This window comes from Vigna umbellata, chromosome 10 (assembly GCF_029865625.1).
Source record: "Vigna umbellata cultivar VRB3 chromosome 10, Vumbellata_1.0, whole genome shotgun sequence".
In the NCBI taxonomy this organism is placed as follows: Eukaryota; Viridiplantae; Streptophyta; class Magnoliopsida; order Fabales; family Fabaceae; genus Vigna; species Vigna umbellata.
The window spans coordinates 18,422,351-18,446,985 of record NC_142174.1 but is presented as its reverse complement, the minus strand read 5'-3'; the positions used below and the strand labels follow the sequence as shown (position 1 = coordinate 18,446,985).

The 24,635-nt window shown below is 31.6% G+C and overlaps 2 protein-coding genes across 4 annotated transcripts; one reads left to right on the top strand and one right to left on the bottom strand.

Moving 5' to 3' along the window:
• Positions 1–185: 185 nt before the first annotated feature.
• LOC124843422 (protein PIN-LIKES 3-like) lies at positions 186–4,215 on the bottom strand. Of its 3 annotated transcripts, none has more exons than XM_088100842.1 (11): positions 3,972–4,215; positions 3,449–3,625; positions 3,253–3,332; positions 3,026–3,150; positions 2,087–2,208; positions 1,697–1,924; positions 1,362–1,454; positions 1,179–1,279; positions 970–1,022; positions 683–868; positions 186–484 (listed from the first exon to the last, which is right to left on the bottom strand). In XM_088100842.1, the coding sequence occupies exons 2-11, from the start codon at positions 3,581–3,583 to the stop codon at positions 360–362; spliced, it is 1,248 nt and encodes a 415-aa protein (XP_087956968.1). In that variant the 5' UTR covers positions 3,584–3,625; positions 3,972–4,215; the 3' UTR covers positions 186–359. The 3 variants fall into 3 exon arrangements, with proteins under 3 accessions (XP_087956968.1, XP_047176123.1, XP_047176122.1); XM_047320167.2 differs by lacking the exon at positions 3,972–4,215 and adding an exon at positions 3,865–3,949; XM_047320166.2 differs by lacking the exon at positions 3,972–4,215 and adding an exon at positions 3,697–3,851.
• A 9,429-nt stretch (positions 4,216–13,644) lies between these two features.
• LOC124843418 (AT-rich interactive domain-containing protein 6-like) lies at positions 13,645–20,072 on the top strand. The gene is made up of 13 exons (XM_047320161.2): positions 13,645–13,906; positions 14,268–15,126; positions 15,231–15,270; positions 16,461–16,513; positions 17,044–17,089; positions 17,581–17,673; positions 17,904–18,011; positions 18,119–18,170; positions 18,260–18,341; positions 18,526–18,592; positions 18,680–18,730; positions 19,191–19,283; positions 19,682–20,072. The coding sequence occupies exons 2-13, from the start codon at positions 14,306–14,308 to the stop codon at positions 19,781–19,783; spliced, it is 1,608 nt and encodes a 535-aa protein (XP_047176117.2). The 5' UTR covers positions 13,645–13,906; positions 14,268–14,305; the 3' UTR covers positions 19,784–20,072.
• The last annotated feature ends 4,563 nt before the right edge of the window (positions 20,073–24,635 follow it).

Sequence of the window (24,635 nt, the reverse complement as noted above, 5' to 3'; positions counted from 1 at the left end):
TAAATAAAAATAACGATGACTATAGTAATAAATATAATATAGTAATCTCAATATATTTAATTTGACGTGCTATAATGAGACAAATTTATACAATTTCTTTATTTCAACTCCTCTAATCATCATGGTAAAGTTATGAAGCATCTTCTCTTGTAAAAGAAATTGTAATTTATCCGAAGGGTCAATCATTTATACCATCTACCAAGCAAACACGTATATTTGATAAATTTTGCAATATGTTACAGATTTCACCATTTTGAGGAAGCTTGTACAAAATTACATTCAGCATAGGTACTTCCACTAACCATGGCATAAAAGAGAGAACTTATAAGGCAAATAATGTCAAGAAAATAATAATAAAATTAAGCCACAAGCCACATGAAGTAGGTTGACCATAAAGTGACTGCAACTGACGCCAAAGCATATGTCCATAGCATGATAACTGAACATTCAGCTTCACCTGCTCCAAACAGCTGGGCAATGGTTCCTGAAAATAGGTATATATGTCAAATATAAAGTTCCTTATCTACTGTTACTACTGTCAAATTGCAAAGGTAAAAAAAGTAGATACAAACGACATCATACATAAAAATGCCATGAAACCTTATAATTGTGTATGTTGTGTGTGTTTTGCATGATCCATGAGAGACAATTATGAAGTACATGTTTGATGATATTATTATACCTATAGCCATTGCTGGAGGAAGTGCATATTCAAGGAGAAGAACAAACTGATACAAGGGATCCGGTTGCACCAAACCCAATTGAGTAGCTCCTTTAATAACTAGAATACCCAAAATTGGAAGCATGATATATCGAACTACTAATATTCCAATGATTGTACTGAATGAAGTATCTGCTCCCTTCAAGCCTGTTCCAATGTTCATCCAAGAAATTAAGAAATTATTCAAAATCTGTCATTGCCAAAGAGGAGTAGAAACAAAACGGTATGGCTATGCCAGAAACTATTGCCTTTAAGGAGGTTTGCTCCCATTATAAGAGTTATAACTGGGATTGTAGCTTCACTGCATGTAATAACACAGTGTAAGGTTCAAAGTGAATCACCAAGAAAAGTAAGAAACTGGTCGTGTGTTAGAGTTTTCCAAAGTACAAACTTTTATTCATTGGTTTCTTGGGATTTTTAATCTGAAAATCTTAGAAGTTTTGGGTTGCAGACATACCCCAACATGGTAACAGAGTCTTCAATCACATGAAGTGGCGCGTCGCTGCCAATCATGAGTTTACGTATCAGGGGAACCACCCCAACAATAAACCCAATAATCTGCATTACCAAAAACAATCTTCAGTATTTCACTAACGTAAGTTCAGTTCAATGATGTCCAAGGGAAAAACATGTATCCTACCGATCCAAGAGTTGTTGGTGAAAATACGGCTTTGAAATTGGAGTTGCCAAAAAACTTTCCTGATAGGTCTTTGATTTTAGCTGAGATTGATACCTGCAATGAAACATCCAAAACTTGTTTGAATTGTGTTTCTAGTCATTCAGATATTTTGAAGAAACAAAAAATGTTTGACCCTTATAGGGAGCTTTACTACTCCTGCATAAGATAGAAACTCAACAATTTTAGAATACTTTCAAATGAGGTCATGTTAGTAATATGATGAATACTTTCAGATAAATTTTGGATAATTAACAGAAAGATGCAAGGTGATACTTATGAGGGTTATTGGTAGCAACCTTCACTTTCTCCTCGGATTGATTTGAAGAAAGCAATAGGGTGTATGCATCATTATCACCACCCATGTTATCAGGAATTTTTGGGTCTTCTTCCTCAGAGAGGAAATCTAGTATCTCTCCTGAAGCCTCCTGTGTGAATGAGCTAGTTCTATGTTCTTCTTTGGGAACTATACTTGCTGAAATTCTCATTATGTTGTAGACATAAATCCATATGTAAACAGCTCCAACCTACAGTTTCATAATATGAACACCATTTCAGAAATCAAAAGGGAAACAACTATAGCCAAATAAATTTTACCATTTTTCCCAGTTTTGGTTGGAGAACTTCATATTTATATGTACCATTGTAATTTAAGATTTAACATGAAAGAATCTGATGAAGTTACAAACCGCCATAGAAAGCGAAGCATAAGCCATTCCATATTCATAGCATACATTGGAGTCTCCGAAAGGACTACCTTTGTCTTTACATATATCCGGGATAATGATTACAGGCAAGTTTCCTAAATTTCCTGTTCATGTTCATGTAAGTCTGAAAATAAGCTCAACAACATGATGTATCCGGCAAAAACCTATGCTACAGCTTTAGCTTTAGCAAAAATATGAAGCATTTCAAACATAATGGAAAACAACAACCGGGCAACAAACAGTTAGAAGTTTTTGTGGAACTTTCATGGATACAAGTTCATTTCTTTTTGAAACAGAAATATCTGGACTCCCAAATTATAGCAATAAGTTACTTTGTTTGCAACATTAGTAGATGTGCATGTGCGCACCATTTATGATAATAGTTCAATGAAGCAGCATTTTTATATTAAGGAAATTAGGATTCGAATGCTGAGTTATAAACACTTAATGAGCACTCAATTTTCTTTCTTCTATGTCACATCACGTCATATGAATAATTTATTTCACCTCTCTTTATAGTTATTGGTGTGCATGGATTTTTTTCCTAAAGGTGTGTTGATTTGTAAGCATCTAATTGAAACTCTCAATTTCTCAGTATCTCGTTATATCAACTACATACTTTTGTTTTGGTATACACATGAAGAGGTGTTTCAGTTTCTGGTATAGACATCAAGATGTGTTTCAGACCCTTAATCACATTTTAATTTTCAGAAATTAAGATTAGAGTGTTTATTTATTAACTTCCAAACAATCAAATACTGTCTTGACGAGAAATTATGATGTGATCTTTAATTATTTATTAACTTTTTCTTGTAAATTAAAAAAATGAGTACATGCTATATAAACCATTCAGTTATCAAATTCAGTGGACTTCAACAGTGAAAGCAGCACATAGATTTACATGTTTGGGAGAAACTCTACCTGCAGAACAGACACCAATGATTAGTCCTTCCAAGTGTTTGGGAGGCCTTGTTAATTTTACAAGGATCCATCCTAAGGCTGAGCCTGTTATAAACGTGATGAGGATATTGACGGGCATGAACCACCTAAACAACAACATAAGATCTTACTGACGAGTGTTTCGAGAAAGAATTACCAGAAAGATACAACATCAATAAAGCAAAACCTCGATCAAATCAAATACTCACAGTAAAACAGCATTCTCAGAAGTAATAGTGTCAGCCAAATTGCCACCCACCAGAGCAGGATAAAGCACGTAATGTACAAGCTATCATCATGGATGAAACACTGTTGTCAGCAACATATATAATAATATAGTATGATATTCAAATGGAGTTAAGAAAAAAGAAGAAAGAAAACTTCATTAAGAATTCATGGAGTTACATTGTTCACTTGTATCCTTGCATCTTTTCCCAATAAATTTATGCTTTCCAGTGCAAGAACTAAGCCAACAGCAGTGATTAGCAGTATTTTGATCACAGGCATGGATGCCACCCACAGAAGCTCCACAAGTCCCATTTTCACGATTCTTCCAACAAAAATATGTGCTGACTACAAATCCTACACACAAACAAAGACTTAAGCAAACAACAATAAAATAGTAAACCACACAGATCTTGGAGAACACAAACTTTAGATCCAAGCTAGTACTATAAGAAGGTCCCAACAGATGTAAAGAGCATGAAAACTGTAGATTGCAGTGATTATGAGTATGTATCACAGACAAAAGAAACATAAATATAATACAGAAGATATAAACCCAAAAAAAGAGTAAAAATAACAAAAATCTACTAACAGACCAATGAGCATAATCCAGTTATATGAACAAGATGCTACTTCGTTCTATCGGAATTAGTACGAAAACGAACAGGTATAAAAGCGCTGAAAATGGACAAAAAACTATGACCTGGCATTGATGCCCCAGATGACAACATGAACACGGATTCCACATGATTGGAACAGGGACACCAATCATGTAATAAAAAAATGAAAGACAAACTTGAGAGCGAATGTAATAATGCAGACTGTCAAAACCAGCTTCCTTATCCTGCGAAAAGATCTTCAAACCATGATCATGTAAGTTAAACAAAGGTAACAGTCTGTCGGTGAGGATGGTGAATTGTAGGAGAAAGTTCAAACCCACTATTTTTTTTTTTTTGTAGTAGTATTATTATTAAGTGTGAAAATTTTTGATCATTTTATTTGAAATGATAAGTTCTACATAGGATTCTCGTTTCGTTACTCAAATGATTATTAACCTTCTCATGTTATCGTACTTACCCAAATGGTCAACCTTGTACTGTTTTCAACCGTAGAAATTTTCTAAAACACATGAAGAACACACAATTTGATGTTGGATTACTTTTATCCTTGAAACTTTGGAACGAGGATCAACTTGGACAAGAGGCATGCCCCACATGTTGTGCTTTAAGTGTCTAAACAGATGCTCATTTGTCGTCTTAGTGAATGAGAGAGATTAGACTATATGTTGACATAAGACTGAAATCTAAATAAATTTACTAAAAATTTGTTTTTTTCTTGCAAATAATAATAATAAAAAAACTAATTTGGTTTTATGATATTTTTTTATCACTAGCTCCAAGGATTTTTACACGGAAAAGAATAATTTTTATTCAAACAAAATTGCTAATGAAAAAATGTCGATATTCTTTTAATGATAGCCGTATTGGATCACTAAAAGCTAAAAATGTTTATATGATTTTTATAGACTTACGAAATGATTAATATAATTTATGCTTAAGCCGGAAAAAAAAAGCACCACACCCTCGATGTGGGAGGGGAAGATGTATGAGACAATTTCAAGTGTCGTGTATATACTTGCCTTTTCTTTTGTTATTCACAAATTCGCGATGGTGACGCATAAAAATTCATTACTTTCATATCTGATTATGTTTGTTTTCTTCTCCACATGATGAAGCAACCTCAATTATTGTCCGCGCCATGTCATTACGATATTAAAAATCATATATGTAAGTTTGAAAAAAAATATTTTACCAAAATAAGCGTGGACATGTGAATGGGTGACGAGACTCCTTGTTCTTGATAGTCGGGATGAGATTCTTTACTACTTAGAGAGGAGAAGATTTATTTGCAAAAAACTTAAAAGAGTTTATTAAATATGGGTATGAGGTATTGAGTAAGTATTTAAGGGATTCTCTTTGTATTTATAAAATCCACGTGGATAGTAGACCTATGTTATTATTGGAATAATATTTATCTCATGTATATATATATATATATATAAATAATTAATAATGACATAATGATACTTCAGCATGAATAATAACCATAAGGTTTAATCCTTTCGAACATCCCTATTTCTGTAGGATCGTCTCAAGTAGGTCCTCGTATTGTAAATGTTCTCGATTAGGTCCCTTATTATGAAAAATTGAATCAATTTAGGCCTTATCGATAGTTCCATACTAACACCGTTAAAGGGGTGACACGTGTCAGTTCGTGATTTTTTTGAATATTTTAATTATATTTTTATTATTTTTATTTTTATTTTATATTTTATTTTTTATTTTTTTAAAAGTAAAATTTAAAAATGCCACGTGTCAAACTGATATTGTGCCACGTGGTAATGGCAATGTGACATGGCACTGACAGTGTCACATGTCATTGTCAGGCCACGTCTTATTGCATTAGTCTCAATTTGGTCCCCGTATTTTTATTATGGTGCAATTTGATTCCTGTATTTTTATTTTGTCTCAACTTAGTCTTAATTTTAAATAACATAACACCAGCATGTTATGTCACTCTTTTTTTAAACCCTTATAGCATAACATAATATAACATCTGTATTTTTAAACTCTTTTTTTAAATTGTATATATTTAAATTGTATATATTTAAATTTTCCCTTCTCAATTTTAACTCTTTTTTTAAATTGTATATATTTAAATTAAACTCTTTTCTTTAAATTGTATATATTTAAATATATATCTTTTGTACATATTTAAACAAAATTTGTTAAGATTTATATACAATTTAAACTTTGTTTGAATTTGAGGAGGGAAAATTGTTTAATTTTTAAAATTAAGACTAACTTGAGACAAAATAAAAATACAGGAATCAAATTGCAACATAATAAAAATACAGGGACCAAATTGAGACTAATGCAATGAGACGTGGCCTGACAATGACATGTGGCACTATTAGTGCCATGTCACACTGCCATTGCTACGTGGCACACTATCAGTTTGACACGTGGCATTTTTAAAATTTACTTTTAAGAAAATAAAAAATAAAAATAAAAATAATTAAAATATAATTAAAAAATTCAAAAAAACCACGAACTGACACGTGTCACCCCCTTTAACGGTGTTAGTATGGAACTAACGGTAAGACCTAAATTGAGGGACCTAATCGATAACATTTACAATACGAGGACCTACTTGAGACGATCCTACAAAAATAGGGATGTTCGAAAGGATTAAACCTAACCATAATATTAAACTATAATATTGTCCTAATAGACGTAAGTTTGGGCATTTCCAAAATGGAGAGGCCTAACGGACCTTTTTGGGTTGTGCTTTTTAGTATGTCTTTTTAGGTTGCTCCACTATTATTTGTTGGGTTAGGATGATAGTGTTGATAGGATTGGTTAGAGGTGCATATGATGTCATTCTCATGTTGAGGGCATAACAAGCCTTTACCTCCTTCGAGTCTGTCTTGAGAGTGATGATGACCGAATGGTCCTTGGCTGAGAATTTCATTGTCATGTGTAGGGGTGGACACAATAACTCCAAGCTTGTTGAGTGTTTTGCGTCCCACCTGAACATTGTAGGATGAACTTGCGTCGACTATGAGGTATTGTACCGCCAATGTTTGATGGGCGTTAGGTGTACCGAGGGTCGTCAACATGACGATGTACCCTGTGGTGTTGATCCATTCTTTGGGAAAACCGAGTTGAGGCTTTTGATAAAGTTGAATCAGGTTGGTGGAAACGTCCAACTTTGTGAAGGCATGCCAGAATAGAACATCAGCGAAGCTTTCGTTGTCTATAAGGACCTTGTGGACTCATTAGTTAGCTATGATTGTCGTGATGACCATTGTGTTCTTGATCTGGGTAGAGAAATCCTTATCGGAGAAAGTTATAGGTGGTAGGTGTTGTGGTGGGAACTGACTTACTAAGTTGATACTTCTTTGGTATCTTTTCTATGCAGCCTACCTCTCCCTGCGAAACCTCCAACTATGGTATGGATGCTTCCCTTTAATTGGGCCAAGTTGAGTGAGACAATTTGTCTCTGTATATGACTAATTGTGCCATAGCGAGTTGTTGGTCTTAGGCAGCCTCGGACCCTGGAACTTGGAGGAACATGTTGGGTTGCTCTAGCTATCCTTAGCCCCGTCCTGCAAAATCACCTCGTCCTCGGCCTCGACCTCGGCCCAAGTAGCTTTCGCATCCTTAGCTGTTTCTTTATTGGATGAATCAGGATAGAGCCCCAAAGCGAATAAGTTCTTCAATGCACTAAGTATGGAGGCATCATGTAGTACCAATCTAAGGTCGACTCGTCCAAGGTGGTTGAAAACAACCTGTAAAAGACTCATTCATCTTGTGTATGGATACTTACCTTAATTAGATAAGCTTTTGGATGTGTGGTTGGGTCAATCGTCCATCATATTTCCAAATGTTGATGACAACCTCCTTGGGGATGCAAGCTCGAGCTACTTCTGTTGTGAAAGAATGAAAGTTCTTGACATGGTCAATCCTGATTCGAAAGTCACAGTCGTGATTATAGGGATCTCAACGTTCTTCTTGGCCTATCCGCCTATTAGGGTGTCTTGTAGAATCCTAGGACTCCATTGATTTTGTGCCTTGGTGTGAGCTACGATATTTGTGCCGACCAGGCTCTTATTTGGAGTGGCGGGATTGTTTGTGACTTTCTCTCGTTCTGTGTTAGGATGATCTGCTTTGTTCTCTCTAAGTTCGACATTGAGGAGATTAGTCTCGGTTGGAGTTGCAAGAGCATCCACGAGTCTCCTTCATTTGATGTCGAGTTTACTTGCACTAGTGTTGAAAAGACTGGTCTTGGCTTTGCTAAAACTCGCAGAGCTAGCTGGTTGTACTTCGTTTAGAGCTAGAAGGTTTTTCTTCTTGATAGTTAGGTTGAGGCCAAGGAGCTGGTTTTCCATTCTCTAGGTTGGTCAGCTTATACTGAAGTTCCTAAAGCTCGTGGAGGTTCCTCTGTTGTTGGGCACGAAGGGCTTCAAGCTCGACATCATAATATTTGCATTGCTCATTGTTATGTTGGACTAGCGTATGCATTTGATGATGCATGGTCGCCACTAGGTAGGATTCCTTCTCATGGGAAATTTGTGTTTGACTCCAGTGGTGACCATGGGAATGTGAGGTCGAGAAAAAAGTTTTACCGAGACCTCTGGACGCTAAATGATCCTACCAAAATCTTAAACGTGGACTGCAGACAAGTGATACGATCGTAGTGATGACTTGAATACTTTTGATAGTCGAAATGAGATTCTTTTTATCTAAAGAGAATATCTACCTATAAAAAAACTTTCCAAAACTCAAGAGAGTTTAAGATTCATAAGTATAAAATATTAAATAAGTATTAAGTAAGTATTTCTTGAAAAAAATTTATATTTATAAAAACAACATAATTGTTGACTTATGTTATCATTTAAATAATAGTTACTTAAATATATAATAATATAATAATTAATAATATAATAATAATATCTCATTATAAATAATACCTATAATATTCGTTAGTGTATTTATTAAGTGAGTTAAAAAAAATATATACGCAAAAGTGAAGCTGTTAATTAGTTTCTCAATCCTTCTTTGTCATTGAAAATAGTATAGTTTCTCAATCCTTATTTATCATCGGGAATAGAATAGAAAAAACCAGTGACAATTTAGACAAACAAGTTATCATAATTAATTTTAAATAGTTCTGTGTCTAAAATCATTTATGACTACTGTTAGGTTCCGTTTTAGTTTCTCATTAACTTTTGTTATCGGTGGTTTAAACAAAGTTTTCCTCAAACTTTATATATTTAATTAATTATAAGAAAAAATGTAGTAAGACAAATTTAAATATATTTTTAGTCCTCATAAAACGAATATGTTTTATTTTAATTTTAGAGAATTTTCTCTTCATTTATTATTCGTGTAAATTTTGGATTTTTCTAATCGTAATAAAACATATGAATTTTTTATTTTAATGTTTGTAAAATGTTTTTCTTTAGTTTTTAACTTTCTTAATTTAAAATTATTAATTTTGGTCCTAGCATCTATTTTAAAATAAATAATTTATATTAGACAAATCTTATTAAGGTTTGTTTGTACTGGATATAAAAAATTAGTGAAACCATCACAATCGTACTTTAACTAATAATTTATCCTAAATGCAAACACTGGACAATAATATACTACCACAAATTAATCAAAGAAGAATAAGATAAAGAAATGAAAAATCAATTTTGTGTAGAACCCACCACCACATAATGGTGGAACTATGTAGAACATGCACATTCAACACTCCTAATCGAAACTGAGACAGCAAAACTTTAGCTATTGAGACATAAAGATTTAGGTAGCTCTATTTAGAAAATACAGCTATGGCTGTGTTTTCATCCAATGCATCATCATTTTGACTTTTAGAAAATTCTTTTGGACCACAGAAATTCTGATATTTGGCCAGTAAAAATTGGTTGGTTTGATTCATTCACATCAATATTTTTGGGTTAAATATGTTTTTTATCTCTTAAATTTTAGTAAAATTTGAAATTAGTCCTTCTTCAAAACTTTGGCCTAATCTAGTCTCCAAACTTTAAAAATGTGTGAATTTAGTCCTTTAAACTAAATTTTGTTAAGTTTATTTGATGTTTCAAGTGCATTTCATGATAGCATTTGAGGTGTTTATACCATTTGACACATTTTTGCTTCAATGTTAATTAAGAAATGCGTTTCAAATATCAAATAAAGTTAACAAAATTTGGTTAAAATGACTAAATTCATACATTTCTAAAGTTTGGGACTAAATTAGTCCAAATTTTTGAAGAGGGATTAATTTCAATTTTCACTAAAAGTTAAGGGATCAAAAACATATTTAACTCAATATTTTCAGTCACTCATATAAAGATCGACTCACATAACTACATAACCAACATATTACAAATATTTACATATAAATACTATTTTGTTTTGATATTTCACAAATATTTGTTCTCGTATTTTATATATTTATTGTACCTATCATTCACAGTATAATTAAAATAAGTTAAGAAAATATAAATTAATATTTATACAATGTGTCAAAGTTAAATATGTCATAAATAAAAAGTATAAAAGTAATTTATTATATAAAATATTAAAAAATTATAATTAGGTATTGTTTCGGATATGAGATTAATGTCAATTATTCTATCTTTAACCGTTTGAAGAGTTTTTATGCATCTAAATTGCTGATGTAGTACTTGTAACACGTACTCGAATACCAAAGTCGATTAAATTAAATAAAAAGAAATTAATGTATAACCTACTTTCTTACCTAGACTAATCATGTTCATTCGATTTATTAAATAACTTTTCGAACTCATTGATTTGTCATTTGAATAGTTAAATAATAATCTAAACTTATTTATTATCAGTTTAATAATTGATCGTTTGAATCATAATTAATTAGAAATCATAAAATATATTAACCAATACTAAATATAAATAAAAGAAGTCACTTAAGGTTTAAACATTAAGAAAAAGAACAATAACTCAATAAAATAAAATAAGTTTAGTTTGAGTCAGAAATTAAAATATTGTGGATTTTGATTATAGGTTATGTTTAGCGTATCATGACTCCTTATTGTATTGGTTAGTATACATGGAAATCCGGCTTAAGCATAATAATGGATTAGATTACTTTTTTTACTAGTCTGACTTATATGATCTCTTTCGCATTATTATCCTTATAAAAATAATTATTTTAAATATAAATCTTTTTAGTGAATTGATTTAAATGTTGATCCATGGATACTTTATTACCGCTTCTTTTATTCTTAAACATACGACTAGGAATTTATATATAAATTTAAATGTATGTAAAATAAGAAAGTTAAGGATTATAAAGATAAAAAAAAAAACTAAATTTACTGTTGTTACTATGGACTCATAGTAGACCAAACGGTAAAGGTATAGAGGAGTCTAAGTTATTGAGCTCGTGGCCGATCGATGGTACCGCCTAGGCAAATGAACCGAGCGAACAAATAGTTAACCGCTCAGTAAAATGGGCTCGTAGCCGACCGAACGGTAAAGGTGCAGAAGAACCGGTCGACCGATGATATCTCTCAGGTCAGTGAACCGACCGGTAAAAAGAGCCGTTAAGGTAATCAATAGTAATAACTGCCTGGGAGTTAATGAAAATAATTGTCATTTATTGACAATTAATAATTTCATTTATGAGTGATTAATGAGTCAGACTAAGTCATTATAATTTATAAATATTTATTTGACAAGAAGACAGGTAACTTGAACCGAACTTTGAACTCTGATAACTAATCTTAATTATAATATTACTACGCTAGGTCATTGACTTGAGCGTTAGAGTGTCTTTTGGAGACACCCTCTTTCACGGCTTGGACAAAAAAAAGAAAAAAGACAGCACAACTAGATATCGAAATTGATAACTTTGAATGACCGAAACAACTATCTTAAGATTTTAATTAGAAGAAGTTCTTAATCTCTTGTATAAATTTATCTGTTGTTTGAATATGGGATGAATTCACTTCAACTGTGATTTTATGAAATGTACAAGAATGATTTTAACTATGCTCAATTATTTTTCACATTTTTTTCTCGAAAAAAACTTTATAGATTGCGAAGTTTTTCCTCGGATTCATCCATATCCGTGATAGAAAGTGGGACTAAAGTCTGGCCATATATATATATATATATATATATATATATATATATATATATATATATATATATATATATATTGTATATTTATATTATTAGCACTATCGAGCATCACAGAAATATAGAATATCAAAGCTTTTAAAAACAACTATTCCTTTTAGTAATTGATGACAGTCTAGGTTTTATCTATATCTTCATAGTGCACTCACTTTTCGGTCCATCGGAAGAAGACATTTATGGAATCAACTTCTCCAACTTGTATACATTTTCAGAAATTTTATTCAATATTTCGATAACTAAATGGAACTAAATAATATTAAAAGGAAAAGATATTATCTGTTGGGAAGCTCCAAATGGAAAAAATTTAAAGAAAATTTATCAACTTCAAAATCAGGAGTTTTCACATTCAACTTATCTATATCTTTTTCTGTTTGATTAATTTATTTCATAAACTATATTATTTATATTATATTTATAGACTTTTTCTTAGATTTGGTTTGCGTAGATATCACTTTGATTAATTTGTTTGATGTTCTCCTAACATGCTTTAGCTGTTAATTTTAGCTAATCATAATTTACCTCTAATTTAAAAAAAAAATCCTAATCTATATAATATGACGTTGACCGAGAATATTTCGCCTATATTGTGTTGTAACATATTTTGCATAACTAAGTCTGTAAATACAATGTAATAATTTCAATTTTACTTTGTAACCATCCAAATGATTATGATCCAAATTCATTGAATTTGTTTCAGATTAGATATAGGAGTGTTTTTTCTTGCTAGGCCCAAATGCCTTTTCTACCTCCATCATAACTATATTATCCCCCACTTATAAAAGTTGTGTAAACATATAAAATGTTTTTTAAAAAAATTCCAAAATTGGCTATAGTTCAAATATATTTTGCTAAAAAAAATTATTCCGTAAACAAAAGATATACTTTATCTTTAACACTTTTTGGAAGGTGGACGAGGACACTCACATTTTTTTTAAATTATAATAAAATATTTACAATGTTTAATTTTTATTATATTTTTTATTGAATATTTTGAAAAATATTTTTCGAGTCCAATAAATCTTTTCAGAACATTATAAAGTAAAATAAATTTTAGATTAAATATTTCAAAACACATTTTTAGATTTAAAAATATGTATTGAAAACGCCCTTCTGAAATATTAAAACAAATTCGGAATAATTATTTTAGATTTGGAAATTATTTTCAAAATAGTTGTTTTGGATTTCTTTTTGAACTCTAAAATAAATAAAAAATATTTTTCAAAATATTGATTCCAATATTGAAAAAATATTCGAAATAACGATTTCAGAAGTTGTTTTCAGATTCAAAAATATAGTTCGATACAATTATTTTAATTTTTTTTTAATATTCTGGAATAACTCTGGGTAATGTATTTATACATTTAGTAATATGTTTCAAAATATCATATTCAGAATGCATTTTTTATATTTTTCAAATTGAATGTTTAAGTATCTTCCGAAATATCCAATTCGGAAAATATCAAAAAGATGCAGAGATTTTTATTATAATTTTTATAAGGGTTAATTTGGGGATTATAACTTTTGGGACATGCAGAAATTAAACGGGAGGGTGCAGGAAGAAAAGACTATCTTCGGCCGATACGATACAAACCAAGTTCTAGGCCCAAATTCTCAGATCGTCTCGGAGTCCTGGAAGCAACGACGTCGTATGGTCAACCCTGTTGTTGCTCGGCGCGTGGCGCGTGTACCCAAGCACGCATCAAAATCTGCCGCTTCAACCAGCAATTGGTGTTGGGATGAAAATTCCTGCAAACCGTGGAGAAGAGGACAAACAATTAGGGTTTCTCAAATTCATCAAACCTCCGTGTTCCATTTTAGGGTTTTCTTTTCTTTTTTTATCTGCTTACACTGCTCCATTTCCCTTGAATTGTAATTTGTACAGGTAATGCTACATTGCACTGTTTTTTCCAGTCTTCCTTCTGTTTTTCGTTTTTCGTTGTCTTACTTCGAATTGATTTATTCTGTTCTCTTGAGTGCCTGCAAAGAATTTCGTAAGCACATTTTTCCGTTTTGTGAATTTCATAAGCGCATAGTTCCGTGGCTCCCGTTTCCTCTTAATGGCGGTAATTCGACCATGATTGTCTGCGCTCAGTAGGTTTTGGTTCATGGGGTTTTAAACCTTTTTTTTTCTCTCTCTCCTTGTTTTTTAAAAATCCCCTTCTGTGTATTTTGGGTGCCTGTGTTTTTTATTGTGAGCTTGTGATTTCTATTTTATTTTAAATTACTGTAATGGGTTGGTATAGGAGGTTGCTGTGTTCTCATGCACAATTAAAATTGGCAAATGAGTGATGCACAAGAACACGAAGAGGCTGCCCAGGGCGAGCCCTCGGTCGTGGAAGAGAACAAGTTGTTGGTTGATACAAAGGATCGAGTTCAGCCTCAAGATGCCTCTGCTGCTGTTCCAGAAGAGGAAGCGTCAAACCTTGCTGAAAATGGGTCAAATCATGTCGAAAGTGGGTCAAATCCTGCTGAAAATAAGAAGGAAGAGCCATCTGCTGCTGAACATAAAAATGTGGAACCTCAGGTTGTTTCAGAAGGAATTTCACAAGAGGATGTCCAAAATACTCTTCACTCTGTCCCAGTAGAGGCTCATACTCAGGTTTTGAATACGACAGAATGTGAAGAAGCGTCTAAAGCGAAGGGGGAAGCTGAAAATTTTCCCACAAGTGATAAGAAGGTTGAGAATAGTGATGATATTCGTCAGAATAGTATTGATGATGTTGGAATGGCTGTGGAAGTGAAGCCTGAAGGCTGTGGAGTGATTGACAGTAAAACTTGCGACAATGGTGATCCAATGCCTGCAAGCCATAATGAGCCTGCTGTATCACAATCTGCTCCTGCTGATACAAACACTGAATTTGTGAATGTATTAGAAGTTGAGAATAAGGCTGATGAAAAGCAAGCTATCGATCCTGCTGATAATGGGAATTCAAACTCAAAGCACTTGTCTTTCTTGGATGCTGACCATTCCTATGATGGTAATGAGTCAGGAACCGAGGAGGATCAGTCAGCATTCACGAAGGAGCTTGAAAACTTCTTTAGGGAGAGGAGCATGGAATTCAAACATCCCAAGTTTTATGGAGAAGGACTAAATTGCCTCAAGTAAGTGATTCATGTTCATGTAAACTTTTTCTTATTTTTAAATAAATACACTAGTCCATAGTATGATGACTTTGACGTAAAGCTTACGTATGTCTGAATATTAGGTTGTGGAGAGCTGTAACGAGATTGGGTGGCTATGATAAGGTATTCATTTTTCTTATTCCCTGTTGAATCACTTACGCAAAGTTATGCATCACATCTTGGATGAACGATTAGATACAGTAGAAGTTCATTGTAATTTCACATGGAGGTTGCTGGTTTAACTTGTTGACAGTCTTCATGTGAGCTGTCTAGCTATCATGTAACATGATTTTTTTGTCACTTCTATGGATTGCAAGGTGCCAGCCGTTGGAAGACCAGTGTTATTTGTCCTAGTAAAATAAAGTGAACAAATGCATACATACACATATATATGGTAGAAGAGACTAGTGAGTGATGAGAATCTTAAGTTTTTATAAGTAATATGACATATACTTATTGCCATTGAAAAACTGGCTGAGTTGTTGTTCATTCCGTCTACCTCAAAGTGTATTTACAGAATACACATTCCTTTTCTACGGAAGTCAACTATAGAATCAATCCGACAACCAATACCTTGAGTCTAGTTAATTAATTCCTACCAGAATATGGCAACAAAACCATCTAATTAAGGAAGAGTAATATTTACAGGCTGTACATGTTAACTTCACATCAGTACGTGTCATACTCTGTTATCATTCTGTAGGTATTTTATATTGCTAGTGTATAGTATGAAACCAAACATGTTAGAGATGTGATTGAAATACATTAAATAGGGAGATTTGATATGGTTTCATAGGGAAATATCTTAACCAAATACTTTTCAGTTTGATTTTGTTTCTTATTATTGAATCTTTTCTTCATTATAAATAAGAATAGTTTTTTGGATAACACATGTATTTGTTATATTCCTTCTTGGTTTCTCTTTTCTCAACATGGTACCAGAGGTGTATTATCATCTTTGACCTGTTTTTATCACTAATCCTGTCAACAAAATATAATTCAAAATATGCTTAAAACATCCTACATTTTGAGATTTAATATTCCTAGTATCCTAATTGTATTGATGATAGCATTCCTGACATAGAAATCTTAGGTGATGTAGTTTCTTAGTGGCGTGAAGATACCAGCTTGCCAAATACTCACCTAATAATCCTGTAATGTCCTGTATTTACAATTGGATGAGCAAAATGTTAAGGGGTTGTCTTTTGAGCCAAATTATCTTTGGTTATTCTCTAAGCTTGTTAGATTGTTTATTTATCTCTTGTTTTGATGTTTCCAAGACACGCACCTAACTGGCTTATATTTATAAATAGGTGACTTCATGTAAGTTATGGCGGCAAGTGGGAGAGTCTTTCAAACCTCCGAAGTATGGATTTATCTTCACTTTCAATGTCTTTATCTTGTTTATTGCTCTGAAATCAAAGTCTTCTTATGTATGCATATTTTGTATTTGTCTTCTGTGTAGTTTTTATATCTCTTGTGTTTGTTTTGTCAAACATAGCCTCTCTGGAATGGTATTATCTATTGGTACGGGTGTGGTGATAATTTGAAGTGTTTTTAAAGTTCTAAGTATCGATGAGAAACAAAGAGTGCTGGATGCATGTATTGAACTTTGAATGGTTGATTTAAGAAGCATATTAGCTTAGCTTTGAACCAGCTGTTTGTTTTCAATATTTAAGGCATGGTTACTGGTGGGCTTCCAATATTTCCTCACTGTTTTGGCTTTTCCCCAGATCCTACTCAAATGCACTTCATTTTCAATTTTCTTTTCCTTTTCGTTGGGTGGCTGGGGGTTGGGGCGTTTGTCAAAAAAATTTGAGCTGTCTGAATGGAATTAATTATAGATAATATAATGTATAATATATTAACACAGTGCAATGCTCTCAAACTATGCAGGACATGCACCACTGTCTCATGGACTTTCCGGGGATTTTATGAGAAGGTGACTACTCTGCTATATTAGTCATAATTCAGTTTCTCCTTTTTTATTAATTGCTTTGACTAATTACACATGGTTTATATATGTACTTGGTTGTTGTTCTTTTAAGGCTTATAAGTAGGCTTTTTATATCTGCTTGAATATTGACATTGGTGTAGATAATAAGCATACCTGAATTACTTTTACAATTGTAACATTCATGTTACGACGCTATCAGAGAAGATTTCACACCATTTACATAGTTTTCTTGTGTCCATATTTTCTATTAATTTAGTAGTTAGCATTGACATGGGATACATGTCATATTTGTTTGCTTTCTCAGAGTGACCTATAAATATCTAGCCATGCGTGTTTTAGAGGTTAAAAAGAAATAAAGGCCTATTTCATTATTTTTGCTATTTGCTAATGTATGAAAATTGATCAGATATTGTGCCTTTAGAAGTATGCAGCTGTTATCCATGGTATTTAATGCTATTTGTTATATCCTACCCCAGGCACTTCTTGATTATGAAAGACATAAAATAAAAGGTGGTGAGCTAAATGTGCCGATTTCTTCTCACCCAGAGCCAATAAATATTGAAAATCAGGTAATGTGTAATTTATACCTTTGCTTTCTGTTTCATGAGCAAATATAAGTCCCATTCTCATACAATTCCCAGATATGAGAACGGGAGATATTGGAAAGCCACATTTGACATCCGCATAATTTCACTGATTTTTTGCATTTGGATTTTACTTATTTTGTACTGTCACTCTCTGTCAATTTTCCTGTGACCGTTAGTTTATTGCAACTGTTTTAAATGATGGGCAAATTCAGGCTTCAGCATCAGGTAGAGCCCGGAGAGATGCTGCAGCACGGGCTATGCAGGGTTGGCACTCACAACGTCTCCTAGGGAATGGTGAAGTTAGTGACCCTATTATTAAGGTCTGGAGGATTTTGAATTATGGTTTTTTGTTCCCTGAATTCTTTTATATTGTCTGTTACTCTGCTTTGACCCCCATATAATTGGTTAATACTTTACTTTTTCTTAGGATAGGAATTCCATGTCTGTGCAAAAGCGTGAAAAGCAGCTTAAAAGCATCAGTATGTCTTTCGTCCTATTGCTTCCAATTTTAACAGTATAGCAGATTTTAAACAATTCTCAGAATTGAATTATCTCCTTATTGTCTCAGATTTGCACAAACGTAAAAAGCCATCTTCACCTTACATGGATAATGCAGTCAAGGCTGCACGCAGTAAACCTTCTAAACCCCAGTTAAGACCGGTTACTTCATTTTCAATTTCTTTTCTTGTGTTTTCTGCGTATTTAATTGTTGTTTGATTAATTACTTAAACGTTTTGCAAACCAGTTTCTTTACTTGAAATTAGGAAGTGTTTACTTTGGGACTTTGGTTTATCTGCTGACTTGCTCACCTTTGTTTATTTGTGTGGCTGCTAGATTGGACACAACTGTGATTGATATAGGACCTCCTGCTGACTGGGTAAAAGTCAATGTACAAAAAACTGTAAGTTCTGTATCTTGTGATCAAATAGCATAAAAGCCATGTATATAGTTATTAATTACTGATTTCGATAGAAACTCTTCCGTGCAGAAAGATTGTTTTGAGGTATATGCTTTAGTTCCTGGCCTTCTGCGGGAAGAGGTATGCATTCTGGTTGCCATATATTTCTTCTCTGTATTAATCTGTGTTATGATGAAAATTAAGCATATTACTTTTTTATTCCCCTTCAATCTTTACTTCAAATTGTTTCATATCCAGCCTATCAGTAGTTCATGAGTTACATAGGACACTTCAAAGATTATCGGTTTAAGTTGTGATCTCAAGAAATAGCTATTTCATAAAAGCCACTTCTCTTCTAAAGAAAGAAAATAATACTTCATTCAACTTTTTAGAGATTTTGATTCTGGCAGATGACCATCAGAATTGACTTATAAAGTCAAAATTTGTATTCTACATTTTCCTTTTAAGTCAAAATTTTACCTCTGTTGAACTTTGTTAACTTTTGATGCAATAAGGCCTCAACCTTAAATGCTTACGTTACAATACTGAAAAACAATCCCGAAAATCTGAAATGGAACTGTGGATGCTTTTTTAAAACCAGGTTCGTGTACAGTCAGACCCAGCAGGACGCCTCGTCATAAGTGGTGAGCCTGAGCATCCCAACAATCCTTGGGGTGTGACACCTTTCAGAAAGGTATATTTAACTTTTCTTCAACAATGAAATAGAAAAACCGTCTTGCTTTGAAAATTTATACACTACTGCTTTTGTTTCAATTTTCAATCTGTGTTGTATACATGTTCTAACCATCAATGGTCTGTTCTTGCTGCTATTATAGTCATCATACCAAAACACTGAAGAATATAAAGTGAAACAACCATCCGTGTCTGTAACAAACTATTACTTTGCCTCATTAGACTTGCAAGTTTATTTTCTAATACTCCTACCTAGATGTTAGTAATTGTACGGTTATAGGTTTATTAATACAATCCTCATCTAAACCCCCTTTTTTTGGGTCTATACATGATTCTTCAGGCATATTATGACATATTACTCTTCCCTCACTCTTAACACAAGAAATTCTATGAATTCAGGTCGTCAGCTTGCCCTCAAGAATTGATCCCCATCAGACGTCGGCGGTGGTGACGCTGCATGGGCAGTTGTTTGTTCGTGTACCATTTGAACAGTCCGAATAGTGGTTCCTTTTGGTTTGATGACTTTCTCTTTGACCATGATATATATATGTAGGATAGTTGACCCGAAAACCATTTACTTACAAGAATTATTTCTGTCTGTAAAACTAATGCCAATTTCTGGCTTAGCGTAGCATTTATTTCAAGCCAGTTAAATTAAAAATCATGTACAACTGTTAACCGTGTTAATACGAGCTAGGTAGAATTCTGTATTTGTATTTGCTGGGGAGGATTATTGTAACTTGCATAGTGAGAGTATATTAAACTTTTGACCTTTTATGTGTTGCTGCTATTGCATTTGCTTTGCTCTGTATACTCCTCTCTACAGTAATTATGTCATGTTTGAGTGAGAAATTTTAAATTTTTTAGAACATTTGAAGTATGGATTGGTTTAATTTTTTACTATGCATGGAATGGTGGTATACTCGACCTAGAGTTTATACGAGTCGGACTAAACTAAACTAAAGATTAAACTGAGTTGTTCTGAGTCAAATGTTTGAGATTTCTGAATTGAAACTCGGATTGAGTGATACAATTGAATTATCTAATATTTTTAAAATAAAATTTTATTTTAAAAGAGAAGTTAAATTATATTATCCAAATAAGAATATTAAAATATAAGAGATTTTAATTAGTCCATCCAAATAAAATATTTACAAAATAAAATAAAAAATTAAAATTTTAAATAATCTAAATATAATATATTTTAATTTTTTAAAACTGTTAAAAATTTTCTTAACAATATCTTATAAATAATGCATATAAATTGAATTCAAAAGTTCAATAACAATATATTCATGTTTAAGAATGAAAGTCTCGTATTTTTCAATAAATTGATTGATTTAAAATCGCACCAGATGAACGAAAGGGAAGGGAGAAGGGAATAGGAAGAAAATTCTTAGATGGCAGCGTGTGAAAAACAATTAAGAAACTCAATATAAAACTAAATAGGATAGCCACATAAGATGACACCTCATGCAGTAAAAAAGTAGTAAGAAAATGGAGTATCAATGGATATTTATGTAAATAATTTTACATTTTCTATAAAAAAAGTTATTTTTTTATTTCTCAATAAACTATTCCTAAACTATCTTTTTTGCCACATCAAAGCACTAGGATTGATAAAATTGAAACGTAAACCGTGTTACCAATTTAATGCCCATGAAATAAAATATAAAAATATCTGGTTAGAAAAGCCCCACGACATGCCTTATCTTTAAACTTGTAATTTGAAATAACAACAATAATTTAGCCAATTTTAAACAAACTCCTTACATAAATAGATGATAAAGGTTAACAATATTACATGACTAAATAACTTGCATATATATACATGGATTTGGTGCAATTTTTCTATTTGCCTTGTGAAAACCGTTATTTTATTATTATATTTTAGTCAAGTTCCTTGCTCGTGGGAAGAAAACAAGAAGAAAAAATTGTTTTAAATTGAAATTTGGTTTTTCTTCGGGAGGTATTTCTTTAATTAAGATATATCGACTTTCGATCCATACTTACCAAATGTAAGGTTGACTTTTTTTATGGTCAATAATGGTTCTCTTCCATATCAAGACATTTTTGAAATTAGGTTATGTTTCAATTGAATTTGTGGTAGATTTAATTGACTTTAAAATAAAAGTTTCACAACCTCAAATTCATGTGCCACTTTCAAAACCTTCACTTTCAAGATGCAAAAAATTATTTAAATATGTAATTTACTATACAATTTATTTGAATTCAATGTACTTTCATGATTTAAATAATTTCTTATCCCTTTAATGCTTAAGTTCATCTCTCAATTGTTTTCTAAACACTTAAATTTGGTTAATTTACACGTATGAAAAATAATAAAATAAATGGGAAATCTATTTTCACATAAAAAAAATTCACACAATAATTTTTTAATTGATTTGGAATATTCACCAACTTTGTCAATGACTAATTTTCAATGAAAAACATTATTAATTAATGAATTTTAATGTATTTTTCTCCCTCAAGCAAATTTTATTCTATTTATGATATTTGTTGAATATAATAAAAATTATGTATATGATTAATTTCTCTTTTATTAAATAAAAAAATAGGATATTAAATTTATAATAAAAAAACATGAATTAAATTCAAAATATAAATAAATAATAATAATAAATTAACTAAAAATAAAAATTAAAAATAATATATCTAACAATATTTTTTTCTAATTTAAATAATTAAGTATATATTGATAGTAATCAGTTTTAAATTTGACCTAAACCATTAATTTTATGTGAAATAGATGTTTTAACTCCTTTATTTTAAAATAATTTTTTGTCTCTTTTATGTGAAATTTCATTTTTATTTAAAATAAGTTTTAACCACGTGATTAAATTGCAAATGACGAATTTCTTCTCTAGACTTGCATTGCAGTATACGGTAAAATCATATTGAATTTAAGTTTTTTTAAAGATAATAATACTTTGATAATATTTTTTTTGACAACATTTTAACACTATTTACGTATTATTCTATGATTAGTTCATGATTATTTATTATTATTATTGATTGTGAAGTAATTTTGAACCAATTACGTGTAAATGATGATAAAATGTTATAAAAAGAGTCACTTTGTTTTGTTTTTCGTTGTTCAGTGTGTATTTCTGTTCGGAGATACCTAAATGCACTTTTAACCGAAAGCAAATAATTTTCTTGCTTTACACAAAAACATTGGAAAAAGGGCAAAGTACACAAAAGCTTGTTCAAAATCAAACATGCTTTCAATGTTCAATTTCCTCATTTAAAAATTATCAAAACTCGGTCATGCTATATATATATATATATATATATATATATATATATATATATATATATATATATATATATATATATATATATATATTTAAAAACATTGTGCCAAAAGCATCTAATTATTTAAAAACTTTGGCGCGTATAATAAAGGTTAAAAAAATCATTAAAACATTGTACTATAGTTGGATAATGTTTTGTTGTTACTTTTCATTATCCTTAAACTTCAAATAAGTAGTTCAGAAGTGGGCACTCTTTTGAATATTTGCATGTTAGTTTGGAATTGAATAAGTGAAGTAAATGGATAACCGGTTACGCATAAATTGCTCAAAGCATTTATGTCAAAACCAAGCTCTTCTTTTAACACAAACAAAGCTTGTTTCCACAGCTGAAGGAATAGCCATTTCTTCTTTTAACCCAAACAAAGGTTCTTTCCAAAAAATAGCAAATTAAATAGATTATCCTAAAGATAAGACACTATGCATTGTAAGGAAAAATGAGTTTAGTTCATTAACTTATATTGCTGGTTTCAATTATATATATATATATATATATATATATATATATATATATATATATATATATATATATAGGGTTAAATATGTTTTTAGTCCCTAAACTATTGACCGTTTCTGGTTTTCGTCCCTCTTCCAAAGTAAGGTACAATTTAGTCCTCAATCTTTAAAAAACGTTCGTTTTAGTCGAAAAAACGAACGTTTTGAGGACTAAAAACAAAATTTTGAGGACTAAAACGAACGTTTTTCTAAAGAATGAGGACCAAATTGTACCTTACTTTGGAAGAGGGACGAAAACCAAAAACGGCCAATAGTTTAGGGACTAAAAACATATTTAACCCATATATATATTATCAAAGATAACTTAATATTAAGAATTATTCTTTAAAAACTAATGTATAGTATGATCGTCTGATCAGTCTAAGAACTAGACAATTCTTCTAGTCTATGATCTCAAAGGAACCGGTCGAATAGTCGAGCAGTCGAATTAAATCGAAATTAACGCTAAAGATAATTATGTTAAGTCTAAGTCAGACTATTAGGTAAATTGAACTGTAATTAGGCCAACATGCTAACTTGAAACTCACCATCTTGAAATCTATAAATACATATTTGTAATAATGTAATAGATTGGTTATATCTATTGTACATTTATTGTTAATATTGTCAGATCCTCACTTACTTTAACATTAGAGTATATTATGCATATGACTTTTAGTTAGACCGAACAATAGAGAGCGTAAAATGGAAGAGAAACTTTAACATATGTTTGGAGTTGAAAGACTTTATCAAGGAGAAAATTTAACAAAACTGAAACAACTGATTTAATTTATCAAATTGATGTATAAGATATGTTTTTCCTTTTTCTTATATCTAGATTTCTTATTCACTTTTACGGTGAGTTATATACATATATCAAACCTAAACATGGATGTTCCGATCAAAATACAATAATATTAATAGTTTACGTGTTTGTTGATAAAGATAACAAATTTTCAATGAAAACTGTGGATCAGCTACTCTTTTGGAAGATTAGTGGACGTTTTGACAAAGTTTTCTGTAGAGATAAAGGCAGCACAAATGTGCATAATAGGTCTCAAAGTTGGTTATTATGATTAAAGGTAAAAGAAACAATATTTTAACGAAAGAGAGAGAGGAGGGAATTGAACACAGAATGAGAAAAGGAAGGCACTAGCATAAAAGCCAATTATTCAAAAGTCAAACGTTGTTAGACTAACAAACAAAGCTTGAATAGGCATATTATAATGCATGCTACGCAACTCATCTGCGGAATCTCACCAATTTGTTACTCGTATCATATTCTTGTGGCGCTTTTAGTCACCTACTTTGAAAAAGAATACATGGCATTTTTCTCTTTTGCTTATTTCCCCTTACCCTACCACACCAATCAATCATTCAACACCCTTGTTCTTTATTTCTTTATGCCTCCTTCCAATATTTAAACACACACAAGTTTTTCAAGTTTAGTCTTCATCACCTCAAACTCCTTTGTCTTTGCATCATCAGACCAAAACACTCCAAATCCCCACACATTTCCATCC

Bases quoted from the DNA above. Each gene is read 5' to 3' on its own strand.
- LOC124843422 (XM_088100842.1), bottom strand. From the start codon at position 3,583: ATGGGACTTGTGGAGCTTCTGTGGGTGGCATCCATGCCTGTGATCAAA. The intron at 3,151-3,252 runs GTGAGTATTTGA...GTTGTTGTTTAG, and splicing joins TCTGAGAATGCTGTTTTACT to GTGGTTCATGCCCGTCAATA. The intron at 1,925-2,086 runs GTTTGTAACTTC...ATGAAACTGTAG, and splicing joins ATGCTTCGCTTTCTATGGCG to GTTGGAGCTGTTTACATATG.
- LOC124843418 (XM_047320161.2), top strand. From the start codon at position 14,306: ATGAGTGATGCACAAGAACACGAAGAGGCTGCCCAGGGCGAGCCCTCG. The intron at 18,171-18,259 runs GTATGTCTTTCG...TTATTGTCTCAG, and splicing joins AAAGCAGCTTAAAAGCATCA to ATTTGCACAAACGTAAAAAG. The intron at 18,593-18,679 runs GTAAGTTCTGTA...TCTTCCGTGCAG, and splicing joins AAGTCAATGTACAAAAAACT to AAAGATTGTTTTGAGGTATA.